At 45.8% G+C, this 23,626-nt stretch overlaps 1 protein-coding gene across 5 annotated transcripts in view; it reads left to right on the top strand.

The window, feature by feature from the left end:
- The window catches only part of HUWE1 (HECT, UBA and WWE domain containing E3 ubiquitin protein ligase 1), a 2,445,223-nt gene that overhangs the window by 2,314,263 nt on the left and 107,334 nt on the right, over nt 1-23,626 (top strand). For all 5 annotated transcript variants that reach the window (XM_069645305.1, XM_069645304.1, XM_069645303.1 and 2 more), the window contains exons 75-78: nt 14,499-14,744; nt 15,071-15,188; nt 15,401-15,541; nt 15,900-16,187. In XM_069645305.1, the coding sequence (XP_069501406.1) occupies nt 14,499-14,744; nt 15,071-15,188; nt 15,401-15,541; nt 15,900-16,187 (793 nt within the window). The remainder of the gene's footprint in view (nt 1-14,498; nt 14,745-15,070; nt 15,189-15,400; nt 15,542-15,899; nt 16,188-23,626) is intronic.

Genomic DNA, 23,626 nt, shown 5'->3' with positions numbered 1-23,626 from the left:
TCACTCAGCCTAGCTGTCACTCAAACATGCTAAGTGGTGAGCCGGCCGGCTCACCACTTGGGCCAATCAGGATGGAGTGCGACTTGAGTTGCCTAGGCAACTTAGTCCAGGGTGCCTAAATCCCCCTCCACCCCTCCTAAGTACCCCAGACAGAGTGGCACCACTTTGGAGGGCTTCTGTGGAGAAGCCCGCCAAAAAGTCGAACAAAGGGCTCGGGTTGGAGTCACAGACGAGAACACAAATGCCATTTTAGAACCGAGTTTTGGCAAAAAATACCAACCGGAGAATTAATAAATAAATAAACCGGCGGTATGTTCGAGGCTATCGTAATTAAATAAATATAGTAGCCTCGAACAATGGGAAAATCGCATAGAGAAATATTTGCGGTTGAATATAAAAAGTAGTATCCACTGCCACCAGCCAAAACTCGATCAGGGGTGACGGAGACATGTCCCCTCGACTAACAGACCCCGGGGCAATCGAATTGCCCCAGCCAGTACGTCCACAATATGATGGTTTGTACTGGTTCTGTTCATAATTGAAGACTAGTAAAGTCAATGGTGACTTTACATGCCCTGGGAGACAGTAGTCAGTCCCAGGGTATGGAGTCTATACTGGGGGGTCACTATGACACCCCTGTGTTATTGCACTGAGGGTGCTGTGTAACACACATCACAAAAACACATGAAACCCTATGGAGTAAAAGACCCCATAGCCCATTAAACACATCTAGAGTCAAAGGAATACACTCAAATCATGTCCAAGAGTGAGGGTAAAAGAGTCTCACTCTTGGCAGGAGAAAAAAAGTAAACCCCAAAAATCCAGCAAAGCTGCTGGGGGACTCACTAGGTTAGGAAATTCAGCCTAAACAGAGAATTCTCCCTAACAGTCGTCATCTTGAGACCTGTAAATCACCTAAAGGCCTTATCGAAGGCTTGCATCTCCAGGTGATACTCTGGCTACATCATGCACTGTCATTGACTGGCGAGCAGGCAGCTGCCAGGCCGGCCGAGAGCCCACTCAGCCAGAGCCATTGCAGCAACAGTGTTTCGGCTTGACACTGCAGGGCTGCTACGTGGAGGTCCACGCACACCTTCATGAGGTTCCACTGCATCAGCAGGGATTCCAGGGAGGAGTCCCGAGTTGGCCAAGTGGTGCATGCAACCATTTTGTTTGAGGCGAGTCTGTTTCAGCGGTGAGTGTTATTGCTTCTGTTGAGCGTGCCACCTCCCGTGGTTGTGTATATGTACTGCTGTGTAATAGTTATCATGACCATGTGACTCCATGCCAGACCCCATGCTGGAGATGGTTTAGGTTACTTAAATGTAACTATTGTTCTCAGGCATGGGTCTGGCATGGATTCACATACAAACCCTCCTGCCTTCCCCTCTGTGGCTTTTCTAGGTTCATACTACCACTTTACATGCTTACCAAATCTGAAGATGGCCACCAGGGGTGGAGCTTATGGAGAAGGCTGTCATTCGATGGGGGTAGTATGGCCCAGAGTACAATGATTGGTTTAGAGGAGAAATACAGTTTTAACGTGGAAGTTGAACTGTTTTCTTTTAATAATATTCATGAGCATGTGAATCCATGCCAGACCCATGCTGGAGAACAATACTTACAGGTAAGTAACTTAAACCTTTTTCACCATTTGTGTGCTTGCTGTTTGAGGTCTTCCCCTGCCATTCTATCTGGGAACAACCTTGGTGGCTGTTTTGTCTTCTGCGAGAATCCTTTGGATTCCCCGCCCAGACTCCAGAGTGTCTGGAAAGGCAGGAAGCAAGGATGGAGTCCATAACTCTGCAGCCCTTTGTCTTCCACCTTGCCCACCCCAGTGGGGGGCTGGCTGTTCAGACTGCCCCTTTCTGTAAAATGCAGGGAGAGAATGCAGAGGTTGTGCTGAAGTTCCTGATAAAAACTCTGAACCTTGAAGCTGCTGACAAGTTGTCCACAGGAGCTGACACCGAAGAGGTAGAAACCAAGGCTGTAGCTATTTCCAGTGACCGGAGAGCGTGCTGTGTAACGGGGGCCTACTGTAACTCTTCCTTCCAATCGACCTGCGGATCCCAGAACGGACGACCCCCGACCCAGAGCCTGGTGAGATCCACTGGACTCAAGAAGACCTGCATTTTGAGCCATCCCGCGTCATGCTGCGACCTTGGGGGGGGCTGCAATACCCTGGGACCTCGAGCCATTGTGCCATGCAGAGTCTTCCAAATTTCGAATCGAGCTGAAACTTTGGTGGCATCCTGCTGGAACTCCAGAGACACGACCGGAGTTCTTAAAAGTCCCCTCATCAGAGTGCTGGACCTTGCAAACGACGAAAATCCAACCAGGGATATTCAGTCTTCTTCTGGCTCCTGAAGAGGGTGCCAAAACCACAGAGCCACATCCAGCCACGACGAAACTCGCACCTGGTCCCTTGATCCCTGATATAAATTCCCTTTCAAAACCGTGCCTTCCGTCTTCATGACAAATGAATCTATTGACCGGGTATTTGGCAGCAGGTCCTCAAGTCTTCCTGATGCAACTCTTCTTCTGTGCTGTGGTACTGTATTGGCTAGGGTATTAACTTACCTTAAGCCTGTGTGATTTCTGTAAAGCTCTGGGGGTTTCTGTGATTGGGAGTCCTCTCCTACAGTTCACCCAGGTGCACAGTTGGAATCCTCCTAGGGTGTTTTCTCAGACATCCCTGGACCTTAACTAACTCTGAGCTATTTTTGCCTGTAACGGAACCCTATCTCACCCTGCCGACAGCTGGCACCTAGACAACTAGGGTCTCGCTTCTGCCTCTGTGTGAACTCATTCCATAGAATAGGGAAGGACTGGATAAGTAAAGGATTCTGACTTGAAAGTGTAACAAGTGCTTGAAAAGTACTTACTTGTGAAAGAGTTTGTTGGTAACTATAACTCTGAGAGTGAGCAGTTAGAAAAGTTATTACTTACCTTGAATGTGTTTTGTGCCATTCTGAAAAGTATATATAATGTTAATTTACTCACCTGTGAATTGGTTATGCCTCTTTCCCAAAGGTAATGCTGTTGGCTTAACTAACTATATTTCAGAGAATAGGTGTATAAGTTTCCCAAATGGGTCTTGCTTCCCCTAACCTGCTGTATAGCGTGTTTAGAATAAGTCTGCCTTAGGTTTTACCTACCTAGAAAAACATTGTCATTCATAAAGTGTAACATTGGGTTTTGCTTTCCATGGTCTGTTTTATACAGATGCTAAATGTTTTGGGTCTATACATACCTTTAAGTTGCTGATAGCTCCTTTAAAAAGTATGTAGGTTTTACTTACCTTGGGTTATGCCACCCTAAAATAGGTTACTGAGTTATTTCTTACCTCAGTCTGTGTTCCACTCATCTGAAAAGCAACTGTAATAGTATATGACAACATTAGGTTTTACCTGCCTCGCATAGCTGTGCATTTCTTAGTATTCTTTATGTGTAGCTGACCTTGGTCTGCTTGGTACGTCCTAAATTAGTGTAAAGAGTTCTTGCTTATCTTATGACTGGGTTCCACTGAGCTGAAAAGCAACTGTAATTGTATATTACACCAAAAGATCTCACTTGCCCAGTATAACAGTGTTATCATAAATGTAGTTATTGGTATACTGGTCTTGAATCAGTGTTCCACCGTTCAGAAAGGTATCCTGGTAACAGGGCTGGTTGATTATGTGATTCCTTAACTGAGTGTCAGTGCATAACTGACCGTGTCTACTAACCTTGAATTACAGAAAAGGAACTAATGGATTTTGCTCCCCATGAATAGGTGTGCCCTATTCTAAATCTGTTTAGTAAGGTCTGAATTGCCTAGAAATAATGTTCGTTTTCTAAATAAGGTCTATGCTTTGATCTGTGTACTTTAAAGCATAGTGTTGTGTTTTTATAATGTGTTTATATGAACTGTGATGGTACATATTTGCCCAAGATTTACCTTGGTACTTGTATTTAAATAAACCCTTTATTTGTACAATACATAGTGTTTCAGTGTTTTTTTGGACCATGTGTGTACTAAAGTTTATTTGTACTGATTCTACAGCCCTTCTCTCCCTCCTAAGATAAGCCTGACTGCTCTGTATACGCTACCATATGCTCGGGTGGTACAGCCTATTACTAAGAGTAGAGTCTTGTACTGTCTCAGGACAGGCTTAGTAAAACCATTCAACTAACGACAGTGGATGCGGATCATTGGCACTTGGACAGACAAGGTTATCCTCAACCAGGAGTTCCAATTAGCTCTACGATAGTGGGGATCACTCCCACATCTCACAAAAGGGGCTCCTTTCCAGATAACTTAATTCATGGCCACTGTCACCATAGATGCCCCCCTGAAGAGATGGGGGGGGGCCCCACACTGGACAGTTCCATGCCAAGGGAAAGTGGCTCCTGGAAGAAAAGGACTTCCACATCAATGTCCTGGAACTCCTGGCAGTCTTCTGGCCCGTCAAGTCGTTCCTACCTCAGCTGAAGGAGGAGGTGCTGCGCATCTTCACAGACAACACCGCCATGTTCTACATCCGGAAGCAGGGCGGGATGCGCTCTCCTGCACTTTCCCGGGAGACCCAGGACCTGTGGCGCTTGTTCATTCTTCAGGGCATGTTCCTTGTACCCTTTCACCTGGCAGGCATCAAGAACATCATCGTAAACTCGCTCAGCAGGGAGCTGCGGTCCTGCCACGGATGGGAGATTCAGCAAATGCAAGTATATAGTCTCTTCAGTGAGTGGGAGCTCCCCCAGATCGATCTCTTCGCGACAGTGGCCAACTCCAAGTTCCAGAGGATCGCCAGCAGGTTCCCTCTGCTGAGGAGCCTGGGGGATGCCTTCTCGTTCCTGTGGGAGGGGTTCTCCCTGCACGCCTTCCCTCCGATTCCATTCCTGCTACATTTGATCAACACACTTGGACGTTGTGATTGCAGGGTGATCCTCATTGCTACAGCGTGGCCCCGGCAGATCTGGTACCCGGACCCGCTCCGTCTGTCGGTGGTTTCGTCCATCCGGCTACCTCCCACTTCTCGCCTGAGAAGTCTGAACGATGCTGCATGACACAGCGTCGCTGAGCCTCACGACCCGGCCCCTGCAGCCCCAGAGTTTGGGCAATACGCTCTTCCACTGGAATACAAGATCCTGGCCAGGGCGTCCACTATGCTGTCATGCTACAGTCACAAGCGGAAGCACTTCAGTGTGGTGCAGGACCCAGAAGATTACGCCTCTGTGCATCTCAGCCCCGCAGCTTCTTCTGTACCTGCTTTCGTTGGCCAAGACTGGGCTGGCTCAAGCCTCCATCAAGGTGCACTTGGCTGCCGTTTCCAGGTACATCCATACAACGGGCAAGCCCTCCCTGTGGTCACACAGGCTCGTCAAGGGCCTCTTCAGGACTTTCCACCAGTGAAGGCTCCTGCTCTGGCATGGGAGCTCAACATTGTGATGACTAAGCTGATGGGGTATCGTTTTGAACCTTTGCATCAGACCCTCCTGAAGTTCCTCTCGTGGAAGACTGCTTTCCTAGTGGCCATCACTTCTGCAAGGACTGTCGGGGAGATTGAAGCATTTTTCTGTTCATTCTAAGAGGCTGGTGCTGTGGATCCACCCCACCTTTATCCCAAAGGTTCCTTCTGAGTCCCATCTCAACAAGCCTTTGTTTCTACCAATCTTCTTCCCGAATCCTTTGTCGCCCTCTGAGAGTGCGTTACATTCACTGGATGTTGCTCGTGCCTTGAAGTTCTATGTGGCACTTACAAAGGATTTTTGGAAGACATCTCAACTCTTTGTGAACTTTAGGCCTGTGAATCACAGGAAGGCCCTGTCTGTGTCCATATCCAGTGGCCCTTTCACCAGAGCCATTGCAGTGACTGCAGCGTTTCTCTCTGGTGTGCCTCTGCTCGACATCTGCAGGACTACTACGTGGAGTTCTACGCACACCTTCACAAGATTCTACTGGGTCATCCGGGATTCCAGGGAGGAGTCCTGGGTCGGTCAAACGGTGCTGCTCAACCTGTTTGCTTGAGGCGAGTCCGTTGCAGGTTTTAGTGTATTGCTTCTGTTGAGCCTTGCCACCTCCAATGGTTGTGCATTTATACTGCTGTGTAATCGTATTCATGAGCATGTGAATCCATGCCAGACCCCATACTGGGGAAGGAACAAGTTACTTGGCTGTAACACCTGTTCTCCATCATGGATTCACATGCGTACCCTCCCTGCTTCACCTGTGTGACTCTTCTTGATTCATACTACCAGTTTACATGAGCTACCAAATCTGAAGATGGCCACTCAGGGTTGAGCTTAGGGAGATGACTGTAATTGGATAGGGACAGTATGACCCAAAGGACAGTGATTGATTATGGAGTAAAATACAGTTTTCAGTCTAAAGCCCAGTTCAGGTGGGAGACTGAGGGAGACTTCAGGGTTTGGACCTCCTTAGACAAAACAAACCCCAAACTGGGATATACTCAAATCAAATCACTGGCCCTGGCCGTTATGCTCAGGTAAGGTTTAAAATAGTCAAAAACAGCATGTATCATGGTGAAAACCTTCCTCGTTGCAGAACGTAAAACCAAGAGTGAGAGGTCGGGACAGGGCAGAACTTAAATATCCCTCCAAAAGAGGGCTGTGCAAAGTCCAGCCAGTCAATCGCTATGAGTAAGTAATACTTTATTTTGGCTTGGTCCATTTACAAAATAAACTCTGATCTAACATACTCAAATAGAGACACATTAAAACAAGTACTATTACAATTGTTTTAAAATGTGCTAAAGGCACCTGAAAAATAGCCCTGCTAGTAAAACTTAGTTAAAGTTTTCTTTCCAAATGTTTAAAAGAGGCAGAGACAGGCTTTCTTAAATCAATTGTAAAATTTGCATCAACACAAGACAAAAACAGTTGCACCCCAAATTGACCTATTATTGCATTAGAATGCTTTCTGAACCACTGCCTTCTTAAATCTAATAATTGTGTACAAATAAGCAAAAAGTGAGGTAGATCCTTGATCACACTGCTGCCGCAGCTACAATACGGTCTTCATCATCTGACCCCTTAATGGCAAAACATTTAATCTTACCATAGCCAGAATACGTCTTTGAATAGGTAACCGAATAGAGCTTGCCAACACTTTATCATTGTGGGTACAAGGTGCCATCATTAAATGTCTCAGCAAGCAAAGGTTTGTCATACTATAAATGACTTGGTCGAGTTCAAGCTTTCTTACTTTCATTTTTAAATGTTGCCTAGTGATCAAACTCCCCCTTGAGATGCTTTATATCTAGGGCCCACTTTCTGCATAACATGTAGCATTTCTTATACCATGGATAAATATTGCAAGAAGAATTATTGCTAGTTCTTCCATTACGTTCCTAATTTTCAGAGGGATTTGAATGTAATTTCCTGTGGCATTCCACAAATCTGAATTCAGCCTATAATCCTATACTATACTTGAGGTCCCCAATTCATGGGTTAGGGCAAGACTTGGGGCACTCGGGGCTCAAGCCCAACAGCTTCCTCAGGTAAATATGTAAAATATGATTCAGGAACGAGCTATTCACACTCCTCTCAAATCTTGCTACTATACAAGACAGAGGAGTGCATCTTTACTTCAAGAGGCTGAATACATTAACCAAGGACAAAACCACTGTACTTGTATAATAAAATCTCATCAAGCCATTAAGGCCTGAACGTAACTATTTTTTTTTAAGTGACTCCAAGTGCACAGACAATCGTCTGTGAACTTGAAGTCGCTTAAAAATCAGTTGTGTTGCAGTTACTTGATCATTGCACCCCTAAGTAGCAATATGAGTCAGTTAAATGAGGCTGGGGCTAAAGCTCAGGTGACCAACCATACTGGTTGGTAAGTCAGACAGCCACTGAACATATGCTGCCCCCACAGGAAGTGAAAGGGATAATCCAGGGACCTATACTTGCCAAAACCAGTTGGGACCAATATGGAGGCTGCCATGCTGTGCTCACCAAGAGCCACATGGTCTGTACGGCCATTTTGAGCCTACTTACTGTCACCTAGACAAAGGAAAGCCCTGAAACACCAATGACGGATACAAGGATTTAAATAAAAATGGTATTCCAATGGCTACCAAAAAGGTTCATTGGGCTGTCAATCCGGTAACTGGCTTTTACCCTTGGTGAAGGCAAAACGAATGTATAGCTGCAATGGGTATCCCGAGACTTGCTCTTGGTACTGGGCACTGTAGGTCGACCCAATACCATGTACCTTCATATTAAGTCAAAAGGGATGGAATGGCAGAGGGATTTCAGGATGTCCACCTGGCCACCAAAAAGATATCCAGACCAAAAGAGGGGGTTTGCAACAATTTGAGGGGCCCCAAAAAGTGGTCCAAAGTTCCCAAAATAGGAATTCTAGCTTAACCGCTTATGAACTGGTTTACTAGGGAATGCCAGAAGGATTGCCTGCATATTAATGGGCAGGCTGCAATGTCTGCCTTCCAGTGGGGGTGTACTTAGAGGGACATTCTTAGAGGCAGCCACTTGTCCTTCATTGCATCCCTTTACTGAACATTCCCACTTAGACTCCCTGGCTGGGAAAGACAAAATTGGTACTCCAAAATGTCTTGGTTCTTCAAGATTCGGACTGCTCCCACTTCAGTTTTCAGATGTGGCTTGGATAGTCTTTTATAAGATGAGCAATTTGTGGAAAACGTATCCATTAGCAGAACAAATAATCAGTGGTAATGTTCTTTCTAATGGATTGTGTCCTCCCACAGATGCCTCATTTTTGCTATACTGATAACCTGCCTGCAGCTCCTGAAACATTTGGGCACCAAAGGGCGCTGTGCGTCATCTAGTCAAGGTCCCTCTGCGCCTTTCATCCCTGCACTCGGAGGTGACAGTGGTATAAATAGCACGCACTGTGCCCATTTCCTCAGTTTTTCTGCATGCACAGCACTCCTCGAACGGTCCACTCGCCTCAGTGATTTTTCTATTGTGTGGTTTACATTTTTCGAGTAGGTCTATTCCAAAAACAGGTTTTAAGAGGTGTGCGTACTGTGACAAAGATGCGCACAGAATATGCTTCTAGTGCCTTGTGGTGGAACACAAGGTCAAAGATTGGGGGTCGCGCCAATCCATGACCAGCAATGCCTTGAAGGAGAGGAGGGCAAAACTCCACCAGAGGTTGGTCGTTATCTATATCTCCTTCATCCACTCCTTCGAAAAGGAGATCATCTAAAGAAAAGAGTTTGACGGACAGATCTCAGAGATCAAAGAAGCGGTACAGGAGCGATTCACAGCACTCTTCATTGTCCTCTTCTCGAAAGATAATCGAAGAGGCCCCAGACTCCTGGCCCCACAGGAAAAGGGTGGGTTTTCTGATTAAATCTGACTCTAAAGCAGATTGGCAGGAATTCCATCTGTAGATGATGGAAGTGTTTTCGAAGGCAGCCCACCCGGTCCCTCGAAAGAACCAAAGAAAGCTTCTGACCCCATTGCGCCTCATAAGGCCAACAGGGAGGAGTCTAATACTACTTCTCGCTGCCTAAGAGCCTGGGTAGTTTGTAGGAGAAGCCGCCTCGAGTGGCATCAACCGTTTGTCAGCGCACAAAAAAATCTAAGCCACTACCTCCTCTTCCTTCTAGTCTGTCAAAGGACTAGGCATCGGAGCCATCAACATCTTACTCTCACCCATCAACATCTTACTCTCACCCATCGACGGCTTTTAAGCCGTTGTCTAAAAAAGACTAAGTATATGCCATCAATTTTTGAGGAGAAAGAGGAACAGGATGATCTTCCTTTTGGTTTAAAATATAGCAAACATAGTGTACACTAGAGGAACTAATCTCTGAGGACTCCAGGTTACAGGTTTTGGCTGAGTGAAAGACACTAGTGGTCTTGACACTTCTCCAGATGTAGAATTTGACACTACAGACTCAGCTGGCCATTCTAGTGGTGCTTACAGGTCTGTCATGACAAAGTGACAGAATGCTCAGGTTTGGAGATGTCCTGCAAAGGGCATAGAACAGGATGATCTGACAGAGATCCTGGGCAAGTTAACATCCACCCCAGAACCCCGCCCCAGGAACCTGTTTTGCCATTCCACTCAGCTTTGAGGAACGAAATCCTAGAACATTGGCAGAAACTAGACACCACAGCAGCTGTCAATAGAGATTGGTTAAAAAATATAGACTATTTTCTATTGACCCATAATTCCTCACTAGACACCCTACCCAGGAAAGTCTGGTAGTGCAAGCAGCTACATCTGTTTCAAAGCCAGCCGCCTACCCTTCTTACAGGAATAACAAAAAGTTTGATGTCTTAGGGAAGAGAGTATTCTCAGTTTGGGACTATGGCACTGAAGGCCATAAATGCCTCATGTGCGTTGGCAAAGTACACCCACACCTTGCGGGATGTTATAGCCCAAGCTGCTGAAAATATCCCAAAGGGGAAATGAGAGGTTTCCTGAATATCATCCAGGATGGCAAAAAAGCAGCGTGCCAATCGCTACAATCCGGTTTGGATGCATCTGATTTTGTGGGTTGTTGCATAGCGGCTAGAAGAGTCGCAAGAAGATTTTTGTGGCAGTACAAGTCGGAGATTTGCCCCAGATGTGCAATCCAGGCTTTTAGACATGACATTTGATGGGCCTCACCTTTTTGGCACTAAGGCGGACAAGAGTCTTGATAAACTGCAAGGTGGCTGCTAAATCTTTAGGGGCAGCAATCTGCCAGCCTCAGCAAAGCAAGCCACCGTCTCGTCTCAAAGTTGGAGAAGCCGCACCTTTTGCTTTTATTCCTCTGGTCGGAAGTACCAGAAGCCAGATTGCCCAGACAGGCCAAAGAAGACTTCCTCGTGGAGCACAAGTCATGGAGGTAGAGCTACCCAAGCAGTTTCTGCCTATTTGCCATCCGCTGCACCCACTACTTCAAAACCGCTCTGTTCTTTACTCACAAGTCTGAAGTGGGAGGCAGATTTACCCAGCATCTCGAAGAATGGTGAAGCGTTACTTCGGATGCTTGGGTGCTGCAGACAGTAGCCCAAGGGTACTGCCTTCCATTCTTGAATAGACCTCCAGATTATCCCCCGAGCAATCTCTTTGGGATCCAGGCCTGCTCCTTCTGCAAGAGATAATTTCCCTGCTGGAGATGGATGCCGTGGAAGGTGTGCCTGCAGCAGAGCAAAACCACAGTTGGTACTCCACCTATTTTCTGGTTCCCAAGAAACACGGAGGACTGCGACCGATCTTGGACCTGAAACCTTGAACAAGTTCCTCAAAGGACAGATTCAAGATTGTCACTATTTCAGATTCTCCAGGCCCTTCAGCTCCAGGATTGAATGGAGACCCTTTATCTTCAGGATGCTTACTTTAATGTGCCTGTACATCGCAAGAACAGCAATTACCTGAGGTTCGCATTGGCAGTTCTCAATTTGTTTCGGGTACTGCCTTTCGTGCTCGCCTCTGCCAGAGGGTCCTCACCAAATTGATGGTGGTGGTGGCAACAGATTTAAGAACGAGAGGTATTCATATATTTCCCTACCTAGACGATTGGCTAATCAGAGCTTGTTCTCGCAAACAAGCTCTGGACCATCTGTACAGCACCTGCCACTCCCTTCACAAACTGAGGTTCTCCCTCAACTTCAAGAATTCTCAGGTTATACCTTCCCAAAAGCTCCAATTCATTGGAGCCATCCTGGACTCTTCATCAGGGAAAGCTTTGCGGGGCACAGCATTTTTTGCATCTGGTGGAAATGTTTCAAAATGTCCAATATCTATGGGCCTTCAATTTTTTGAGGTTTCTCTGCAGCAGAATCCTGCATTTTCCTGGTGCCAGAGGGCCACCAGTGGGCCTTCGGATCCCAATGGTTACAGTTCTCCGACAGGATGAGGGACCTTCTTCAGGGCCTGAGCAATGCCGCACAGGATCGCCTGTGGTCGGCCTACAAGGAGAATGTGATGATAGGGGAACAAACATTTTTGGCAACCTTGGCGGAAGAAGACCATAGTCACGGACTCCTCCCTCACGGGATGGGGAGCTTGCATGTCTCCATCGAAATCCAAACTACACATACACCTTTTGAAGCTGAGGGTAATCCGACTACGGCTAATGTCCTTTCTGCTTTTTGTATGGGAGACGAACGTCATGATAATGAACAGCACAGTGGCTATGCATTACCTCAACAAGAGAAAAGTTGTTAAGGTCACTATCAGTTTGCAGAGAGGCAATGCAGCTCTGGGTTTGGGCACATAAAGGAGGAGTGTCTCTGTCTGCCATTCACCTAGCCGGTGTAGAGAATTTGACGACTGACGCTCTGAGCAGGCAGAGCAGTCTCCCACGAGTACGAGTTAGCTCAGGAAGTCCTTCTAGAGATCTTCACCCTTTGGGGGAAACCCCTCAAGTGTATCTGTTGGCGACCAGTATCAACAAGAAATGCGGCCTATTTTTCTCCCGAGCATTTCCTCAGAGGAGCATTAGCAGATGCGTTTGTGTTGAACTGGGATTTTCCACTCCTATATGCATTCCCTCCAGTCCCCGTCATTCCTCATGTAATAAGGAGGTTGAAGTTCAGGAAAGCCTATGATGCTGATTGCTCTGATTTGGGCCAGGAGGATGTGGTACCCAGAACTTCGGGACATGTCCATTTGCCCTCCACTCAGCCTTCTCCAGGGAGCAGACCTGCTCTCTCAATGGAAAGGACATATTTTTCACCCAGAAATCAGAACTCTGAACCTGAGGGGTTAAGATGCAATGATTTGGACCTTCCTGAAGATTTTATGGAGATTTTGCTTTCATCTCAGAGGCCAGCAACAAAAGCCCTATACTGCTGCCTTTGGAACACATTTTGCAGCTTGTGTAGACCTAAAGATATTGATCCTTTCAATTGTGACACCCTAATATATTGTCTTTTCTGTTACACCTGGCTCACCAAGGGCTACAGGTGTCTACTGCCAAAGTTTACCTAGCAAAGTAATCTGTTTTCAAGCGCACGCCAGCACAGGGCTCCTACTTTAACCTGTTAAGTGCTTAGGATGTGTATGCTCATCCTATTTGCATAGACATGTATAATAGCCCGGCAGTTAAGGGTTTAAGGTCCCTAATGTTGTACAGTTCCTCAAGGGACTGACCAACATCTTTCCTCCAGTACCTTTAATAGTTCCGAAATGGGATCTTAACTTGGTCTTAAAGTTTCTAATGGGAGCTCCATTTGAGCCTCTTCATTCCTGTCTGCTTATTTTATTGACTCTAAAAACTGCTTTTCTGCTGACTATCGTTTCTACCCGCAGAGTGGGTGAGCTTCAGGCATTCTGCAAACCTCCCTTCACCATATTTTCAAAAGAGACAGCTGTTTTGAGGGTTCGCTGTGAACAGACTTTGACATGATGGGTCATTCTGTGCAGTTTCAGAATGCTATTCCTTGGCTGGGAAGGATGTCCCTGATGATTTAAGGGCACATTCCACCAGAGGGGTGGCAACTACTTCAGCCCTACAAAGAGGTGTACCGGTGCATGAGATATATGTAATGCCACAACCTGATCTTCATTGCACACCATCTTAGAGCATTACTGTCTGGAACGCTAGATTTGGGAAAGCTGTTCTTCTCAACATAAACCAATAACAAAATGTGTTTGTCCCACCTCCATTTACAAACTGCTATGGGAGTCTTATCAAAGATGAAGAATCTGTGGGCGGACACAATCCATTCGAAGGAAACAATTACTTACCCCTGGTAATGTTCTTTCTATTGGTTGTTCCTCCCACAGATTCCTCATCGCCCTTCCAGCCTACCCCTCTTACTGTGAGTGAAATATGCTGAATTAGACCTTCCTCTATTTCAATGCCATGTGTTTTTTTTTTAATCCTCAAGGCAGCTGTGCAAGAAGAGGAGAAAAACTTGAACTGAGGCAACAGGCGCAGTGCTTGCTATTTATACCAAAGTCCGCGTCACAGCCAAGTGCAGGCATGGAAGCCGCCGATGTACCTCGACGACGCACAGCACCCTCTGCAGTCGATAGGTTTTCGAAGCTGCATGCAGGATATTGGTATAACAATGATGATGAATCTGTGGGAGGTACAGCCAGTAGAAGAACATTACCATGGGTAAGTAATTTGTTCTTCTAATGGATATGATGATTTGTCCAACATATTCTTGATCGCTCACCCTCCTACCTCACAAAATCAGTCCGCAATTGGATTTTCTTTTTTGTTTGTTTTTTTGACTGACATTTCCGCCGTTCCTAATGGTGTGCATAAGGACAAAGGGTGGAATTGAGGTGAAATGGCACTGGTGGCTTTGAGTAAATTTGGATATTACATCCTGTCTGACTCAAGACTGCTGAAGAGCAGTGATTGTCCAGACTCTGACCCATACATCACCACCTGATCGCTGTTTCTGAGCCTGACTTCACCCAAGGTAGATTCATAAGGTGAGGAATATGTGTGAGGAATGTATGCATCAGTTACACATAACCTTATCGCAGGCAAGTAATTTGTCTTTTGTTTGCCAGAGTTTGAGTAGTAATTGTTTTCTCTTCTCTTCAGTGTTGCAGCCTGCGGTTGAAGCATTCTTTCTTGTCCATGCAACAGAGCGGGAAAGCAAACCAGCAGTGAGGGATACTCGGGAAAGTCAGCTCTCCCACATAAAGGATGAGCCCCCTCCTCTTTCTCCAGCACCCCTGACCCCTGCCACACCGTCCTCTCTCGATCCATTCTTCTCACGAGAGCCATCATCCATGCATATTTCCTCCAGTTTGCCTCATGACACACAGAAATTCCTCCGATTTGCAGGTAAGTTTGCTCGACTTCTTTTTACTCAAAGCTTCAGGTTTGGAATTCTTTTGTGAATGCTCAGATGACTGTTATAACTCTCAGCGTATGTAGATTACATGGTAAATTGAATCTTTAATTGAAGGATAATTTACTCCCAGGCTAGTTGTCCTAAAACAAGGGCTGTGGGAACACCTACAGACTTGGATTCCAAAGCTGGAGCTAAGGACAGATGTATTGGTTATGATGACTAAGTGTTTGATCACAGGCTGCTGTGACATGGGGAAATCCTCAAGTGTCTCTAATAGTCTCCGGTACTTAAAATATGCCTCCTTTCTCCTCACCAGAGACTCATCGCACTGTGCTTAACCAAATCCTTCGTCAATCCACAACTCATCTGGCTGATGGGCCCTTTGCTGTCCTTGTTGACTACATTCGGGTTCTGGATTTCGATGTTAAACGCAAGTAGGTAGTAACGAGAGCAATGTTAGATTCAGCCTTGTGGGCTGCCATGTGCATTGGAGGAACAAGTGTTAATTTGCTTGGCACAAGCCAGTGCTACTTCTTTGGCCTAGCATTGAATTGAATCCAAGGATCTTCATGATCAAGCGCAAACCACCTCACGCTATCAATCTCAAGTTCAGAGTTAATGTACTAAACTTATACTCTGTTTACAGGTACTTCAGACAGGAGCTGGAGCGTTTAGATGAGGGATTGCGTAAAGAAGACATGGCTGTCCATGTTCGCAGGGACCACGTGTTTGAAGACTCGTACCGTGAGCTGCACCGGAAGTCTCCAGAGGAGATGAAGAACAGATTGTAAGACTCTGTTTCCTTTTAATTTGAGCTGAGACAAAATGAGTACCAGGAAATTCAGCATGGAAGGAATATGTACTCAAAATGCAACTGGGAACACTATCAAATGAGAGAGATCTGATTGTGGGTGAAAATGAAGACCTGCACACCTAATATTAATGCAATAAGGCCCTTGCAAGAGCAGAGCTCAGATTTTGTGATGATTGTCTCATAGTAAATTTTATCAGACTGTAAGAAAGTTCTTTTATTGTGGTAAACATACAGTCATGCAGGTTCTGCAGATTTCTCCCTGTGAAGTATGTCATAATTAAAAGGTGCCCTCTGTTGCATTGGTCTCACTTTCCTGTCTCCTCTTGTTTAGGTACATTGTGTTTGAAGGTGAGGAAGGGCAAGACGCTGGAGGCCTTCTGCGTGAGTGGTACATGATTATCTCTCGGGAGATGTTCAATCCCATGTACGCCTTGTTCCGCACCTCCCCTGGAGATCGCGTTACCTACACCATCAACCCTTCTTCGCACTGCAATCCCAATCACCTCAGTTATTTCAAGTTTGTGGGCCGCATCGTGGCCAAGGCAGTTTATGATAACCGGCTTCTGGAGTGCTATTTCACTCGCTCTTTCTACAAGCATATCCTGGGCAAGTCAGTCAGGTAAGATCAGAGAATGCTTCTCGCTGAATCTGCGATGGGCCACTAAGGTCACTTTACATTTGCTTTCCAATTGTGTGAAATTAGGTCTAAGCTATTGTAAGGGTGTCTAAGAAGGAAGCTGATGCAAAGGTGGCAGGTTGCTATAAACCTTTATAGTTGACTCCCATCTGCTGGTATTCGTTTGCACATTCCAATATAGTTCACAACAAGGACAGGGAGAATGACTCCCTAGCCCTGGCGTCTTTTGGGTATGTGCAAAGGGCTTTCGTTTCTTCACTGGGAGACTGACCCCCTTCTCCTGGTGTTTGAGAGCTATTTTCTGTATCTTTCAACTTGATGTTAATTTTGCCACTCTCTCACAGTATTATTAAAATCCCAAATCCTTCTCTGGGTTTCAGTGGACTTCTCGGCCACTGCGACGAGGAAGATTTCCTAGTTTGTCTGTTTCACTGGCGTTGGGGTGCCAGGCCCTTCTCTGGTGATCAATGGGCTTATTCCTGCCACTGCTACGATGAAGTTCCCCTTGCATGCTTGCTTCGATATTGTTGGTGTCGCTGACCAGTCTCTGGTGGTCAGTGGGCTTAATGCTGCCAGTGCGACAAGGTGTTGGGTAAGAATTTGTAGGGTCCAACTGCAACCCACCTTTTAATATAGGCCTGTACTACACAAGTTGGCAGTGTGTTGGGCAGAATTCTCTTATAAGGCTAATTTCCCAAACATAGTGAGTCCCCCAGCAGCTTTGCTGGATTTTTGGGGTTTGTTTTTTCTCCTGCTAAGAGTGACTCTTTTACTCCCACTCTTAGGCATGATTTGGGCTATGTCTTTGACTTGTTATGTGCTTATGGGCTATGGGGTTTCTTTTTACTCCATAGGGTATCATCTGTTTTTCTGGTATGTGTGTTACACAGCACCCTCAGTGCAGTAACACAGGGGTGTCACAGACTCCATACCCTGGGACTGACTGCTGTCTCCCAGGGCATGTAAATTCACCATTGGCTTTACTAGTCCAAAATTGTGAACAGAACCAGTACAAACCATCATATTGTGGAAGTACTGGTAAGGGGTAATTCAATTGCCCCAGGGTCTGTTTTCGAGGGGGCACTGTCCCGTCCTCCCTCGTCGAGTTTCTGGCTGGTGGCAGTGGTTACCACGTGAAATATTCCACCGGAATAGTCTCTCTGGGATTTTCTCATTGATTTTAAACGCACCACTTTTTGGTGAAATGTTAAAGATACCGCCGGTGGTATCAGGTAATATTTTCGCCAGCAAAAATATCGCCGTACATATGGTCGTCGGGAACGGCCATAGGCGATATTTTTGGTGGCGAAAATATTAGGTGCGGGGGTGTCCCCCGCACATACAAAAATGATGAGGGAGTTGCGGGGGTGTCCCCCGCAGGGTCTATGTGGTGTTTTCGCCGCAAAAATATGGCGATATTTTTGTGGCGAAAATATCACATGGAACCCCGCTGGTTTATTTATTTAATATTAAATCACTGGTTGGGTCTTTTTGCCAGAATTCGATTCTAAAATGGCGTTTGTGTCCGTCTCTGTAAGTCTGACCAAGGCCGGGCCCTTTGTTCCACTTTTTTGGTGGGCTTCTCCACAGAAGCCCTCCAAATGGTGCCACAGGATGGGTGGGGAGGGGAATTGGCACCCTGGACTGCGTTGCCTTAGCAACTCAAGTCGCACTCTGTTCTGATTGGGCCAGTGGTGAGCCGCCCGGCTCACCACTTAGCATGTTTGCGTGACAGCTAGGCTGTTGAATGGGGGTTTTTCTGCATAAAAGCTGGGCCTTTGGGACTGGAACTTCAGTAGTCGCCTCAGGACCTAAGAATCCGAAGAGGGAAGAAGCTGAGCCATCTGCAACGACGACACCACCGGTGAAGCCCTGCTGCAACTACCTCACCACTTTCCCAACGACAAGAGAAGATCTTCTGCTGGACGAGTCTTCTTCCTCTGAGCTGGTGGGATCAACCAGTTCGCCCTTTTCGCTTTCCAAAGACGTCTCTTGGTCGAATTGCCCGTGCCAAGCACCCCGGTGACCGGATAGCCAAGCTCACCACTTTTGACCGCGAATAAAAGGACTGCACCTTTTAATCGAGAACTCCGTGGCTGGTTTCAGCCCTGTGCAGTGCAACGACTCCCCGTTCCATCCTCGATGAGATCTTCTCTTCCCCTGGTTGGAGCCACGAACTTCAACCACTGCCAGGAACAACTGCCCCCGCTGGAGCTTCCTTTCTCTTTAAGGTACTGTGTCCTACCTGGCCTCCCTTTCTACAGATTGCTAAAGGTGACCCTTAAATCCTTGGCTTCTAAACTGGGTTGGCTCCAGGCCTTCTAAATATATCTTTTGCATCACCCCAACCTCTTTCGAACACTCTGCAAAGACTTTTAGTGCACTTTAAACCGTGTGAGCCTGTGCACATTTCGCTTGACTCCATTTAAAGTAGGCCTAGCTTCTGAACTTTGGCTCTACAGTATAACCTGCCTTTCCCCCCTTGCTCTGAACTCTTAAGTGTTGGGAACTGTTTTACTTCTATGCTCTGCCTTTTTCTCTCCCTTTAACTACATTATCAGAGTGCCATCTTGGTTAAGCGCTCACATCTGTTCTAACAAATAGTAGTGGTTTAACCCTGACTTGTCTGATAGTTATTAAGGGAAGTGTGTATACTTCACCTGACTGTGTTTTAACTTGCTCTTGGTTGAGAGTGCTAGTATATGCCTTAAAGTGTGTTTTAAATAAATAACTATATACTTTTTATACAAAGCTCTGGTCCGTGTATGTTTGCTCTGTGTTTTTGCCCCTATTGTGTATACTCTATATACTGCCTAACTCTTCTTGAGAGAGGTCTGACTGCTCAGTCACAGCTACCAGGTAAATCTGGGTGGTGCAGACTGCTAACAATTGGGTTTACTGCTTACTCCTGTAGTCTTAATCGTTTTGCAGTGTTCCCCAAGGGAACTGCACAGGATTCTGCCTAACACAGTGTGACTGAGCAGCCAGGCTTATCTTAAGAGGGTTAATGTGAGCTGTAGAGCGGTAAAATGAAATAAGTAAATACAGGTATCCAGGTAAACACTTACACACTTATAGTATAAATATTTGTCTTCTTATCCTTGTGTATATATAAATAATCTTTAAAAAGCAGCAACTAATAGTAACATTAATCCCAAAGTTAGGATTCAATTTCAACACGAGCAATAAAGCAGGTGGGTAAACTTGTCATGTGTTATACATATTCCAGCACATTGAGTGACATCTTTTGAGGTCAGTAATAACACTTTTTGTGATCACCATTGCAATATTGAGTTATAAGGAGGGGAAAGTTGTAGTCCGATCAGCACATACTTTGTACTTGGAAAAGGTTAGATTCTCCCAGAGGGATGTAGGCAGTCTTTTATCCAAGCAATAATATTGTTCAACAATTAAAACCTGTAAGGGAACAAGCACTGCCAAAGCCAATAGGTTCATGAGAGGACTTTAGAGAGCCATGTAAACCAAGGTCAGTGGGCTAATGCAAAGTTCTGATGCTCTCTTCTTGGAAAATGTTTTTAAAAAGTCAGTAGTTCAAAAAGAAAATCACAAGAGGAGCCACTTTGAAGAAGCACAAGCAGGGGGGCCCAGTTGAAGGGAGTTGTGGTCAACTCAAGAGGGTATAATAGTACTCCCCAAACTAGGAAGCACCGCAATTGGCAAAAGGTAGATGGACCCACAGTACCTGTGAACTGAAGAATTAGTTCCAGCTGGATGCCTTCCTGTTGCAGTATAGTAGACTCTTGTTCCTGGTCCTCGGTCGTGGTGATGAAAGGGAGGATGTCTGGCGGCTTTTGCAGTGGCCCTCGATAGAGAGGGGCTCTGCAGCAATGGATTCTCCTTGATTCAGCAGCCTTTTGGGGGTTTTTTCGGGCCTTTTTCTCAGCACCAAAGAACCAACAGCTCTGGTTAGAAGTTACTTGATCCCTCGGTCCTGGACTCTGGATGACGGTTTCCTGCTTCTGCATGGTCCTCTGAATGCCCACAAAGTTTTGGCCGGATTCGCACTGTCAAAGACAATGAACTCTGTGATGATCAGGGGTCCCCGGGGATTGGGATTCTGCAGCCTTGGAAAGTCGCAGCACGTTGCACCAAAATTAAGCTCGTTTCAAGGCTAGTTGGTCCCACCAGCCCAAGGGAGCAAGTTGTTCCGTCCGGACTTCCCAGTCGAAACGAAAAGGGGTCAGCACAGCTGCAGGGTTTCACCGGCCAATTTGTGGTCCAGGAGGGTGCTGCTGGCGTCTCTTCACGTCCTTTTTGTCGGGTGTTGTCCTCCAGTGGTCGACTCTGCCTTTAGTCCCAAAAACCTTACCTTTTAAGCACGTTCCCATTCATTCTCAGCCCTAGGCTGTCAATCACCCAGCAGGGTGGCTGTCGTCCTGGACAGCCAGACGGCCAATCAGAACTGTTTTCACTCAGGCACACCTAGAGACAAAGGACAGGGAAGTTTAGGGTCCCTCCCTCACTTCCTGCCTTTCCAGACACACTGGAGCCCTTGGGCGAGTTTCAGGGCTGAAGCACACCAAAGGCAAAATGTACAAAGGACTCAAACCTGATTCAAACAACAGAGTAAAAGCCCAGAAGAAACTAACTGACAAGAAATGCCAAAAAAGGAACACGGGCCATTTTGAGAAAATGTCCACCCTTGGGTGCTGTACAGCAGCTGAGGAATCAGCCTGCAGATACATGGCACAAGGTAGTAAAAAAGAAACCACTGCCACCAGCCATTCAAGTTGGTTAGTGTAACAATGTTACACGAGAAGTGGGATATAGGAGTTACGATGTAACCCACCCCCCAGAACTCCACATAGAGTGGTGTGTGCTGGACCCACAAAAGAAAAGCTAAGACAGGAGTCATTTTAATATTCTTGGGAACAGTAGTTCACCCAGGAAAATGTAGTTAAACATTAAGAGAAGTCTAAGGGACTTCCCAGTGGCACTGCACAAAAGGTGCTCTGTCACAATGCAAAAAGCAGATGCCTATGGAGTTTACCAGACTACATTTTAAACAGTAAGAAACGCACAAATCCCAAAAATGAGTGGCAAAAAAGCCCCACTCACTCAGGAGTTTACATTTAAAAGCCCTGAATCCAGCAAACCAGTGGGGGGGGGGTCTCTCAGGTTAAAGGGAATTTGCACAGAAATTAACATTCTCCCTAATACTAGGAAGTGCTCCTCAGATGCTTACTCCACTCTTCCCAATCGTTTGGTTCTTACTACTGGGCCAGGGGAGAACCACTCGAGCCTTCCTCTCTTACACCACTGTGTACGCACCGTCTTTTTCGTGGCTCCAGTTATCTTCTTTGGGACTTCGGTACGTCGCCAGGGCTTCCTGGCACTGGACGTCAGTCTCTTCGGCTCTTCAAGCATCTCTCCTCTGCTTCCACAGCACATCAGTGTCTCTGCGTTGTGCCGGACTGCTCGGCTCTCTTCTCCCAGTTTCGTGCTTGGATCCATTCTAGCTGGACCCATTAAAAACTCACTCAGTGACTCGCCGGCGGCGTCCGCTCTTCTGTCTTCTACAGGATTTGACCATACAAAAGATACAAATGTCAATTGACATGTACCAACCCTCTTAGCATTTCAATGTGAAACTCTAAAGAAAACCAACCAATACCATCCAATGGGGACCAATTACTAAAAAAGTGTGTAGTATAGGAAAAAATCATGAATTAATTTGTTTTTATTTTCTTGTTTTTGTAATCTCACCAATATCATCATAGAAATGTGTCTACAAAAAAATTACAATCATTTCATTAACAATCGTTAAAAACTGAGTCATAAAAAAAGCACCACACCAACCCGTGACCTTAAGTCTCAAAAACATTCATCACATACCCTTTCATACCAATATCATTCATACTTGTGCAACAACTGCAATCTGTACTGTATGTTCTAAGAAAATAACAAACGGTCTAACCCATAGACCTTTGGATGCTGACTAATATTTGTAGTCATAAAGTGCAGCAATGTAGATTTTGAAAATTGATATATATTGTCACATTGTTTTCAAGATATTCAATTGCCACAGTACTACTATGAATAACCCAAGTAATGTCCAACTCCTGGTTGGAGTCAGGACAATGGTTGTGTCGACTCGAGTTTCGGCCAACTAATCAATAAACACGTTCCGACCATTGCACCTCATCAGGACATGTAGATATAAAAAACAGTTTAAAAAATAAAAAAAAGCAACTCAAGCTGGTGTGCGATTGAGTTCTTTGCACAGCTGTTTAAAATGTGTTGATTCTTCCGTGTTTCATACTCCGCCCCTTCAGTTGATAACATTGTAAAAAGGGAAAGCAAAAAAGAGGAAGAGACAGAGAAAAAAATATTTTAAAGAATATTTCCACCAAACTTTGTATCAAAAAACATTTTTTAACATTTTTTAACATTGTGCAACACCAGTAGTTAAAAACCTGAACTTGTATTTTGCCTAATGATGCCACAGTCATCTTGGGGCATTATCTAAACTCAAACCGTTTAAAAAATGGACAAGCACACATTTCTTGTGCATTTGGAAAGGGTTATATTGCTACCCACTGCCAAGTCAATTGAGGGAACTCCCTAAGAGACACGCACACAAGGAATCCATATACACAATGGAACACACAAAGTTAAAGAACTAACATCAACAGTACACTGTCCGGTGTCTGCCATGTGTATGCTACCCATAACTGGCTTCTTCTAAGCTCTGATCAAATATATCCTTACCTACAACTGTGGTGTTGTCAAGCCAGGCTGCGCCAAACTGGTGAAGGCTCAAGTAAGAATTCATGGAATTGTACCACCGGTTTAGACCTCACCCCGATGGTCTAGGAGAATTGAAAACGTTCTGTCCCCCTCCGTTCTGCTCTTAGTCCCTTTATCAATACTTTTGTTTTATCTACAAACAGATGATACAGGCAAGCAATTGTGGATACTGGATGTCACACAGCCATTTCAATGGAATGTGCGTCACTACCCATTGCCCCAAAAGACATTGATGAGCCTTCAAGGGTGTTATTATGAATTACCTCGTAGCAGCACCCTGTGGCTGTTTGGGTGACAGTCCTCATGGATGATGTAAGAGGTTTCTCGTTGGTCCAGGAGAGCCTAGGATTGCGATAAAAGCCGCATGAATACAGCTCACATGGTCTGCCAACAAAATAAAGTGACCGGACTCAATTGTTGCACCCAACCCTTGTGGGTGTTTACATGCAGCTATCTTACAAGTTGGGGCAATTATTCCATTTGTCCAACCTGTCCGCTAACCACGCTGACCACTATACAGCGGGCGTGTGGTGATAGCCCAGGAAGCCAGCAAACCGGTTGCTAGCCTCGGGGCCCGCACACCTGCGCGGCTGCCAAGGCACACCGTCGGTGAACAGCAAGTCGGACATCGTCCCTCCCTGGAAAAGGTG

This window comes from Ambystoma mexicanum, chromosome 2p (genome assembly GCF_040938575.1).
Source record: "Ambystoma mexicanum isolate Mex_15411 chromosome 2p, UKY_AmexF1_1, whole genome shotgun sequence".
In the NCBI taxonomy this organism is placed as follows: Eukaryota; Metazoa; Chordata; class Amphibia; order Caudata; family Ambystomatidae; genus Ambystoma; species Ambystoma mexicanum.
This window is presented reverse-complemented; position numbering and strand designations above follow the sequence as displayed.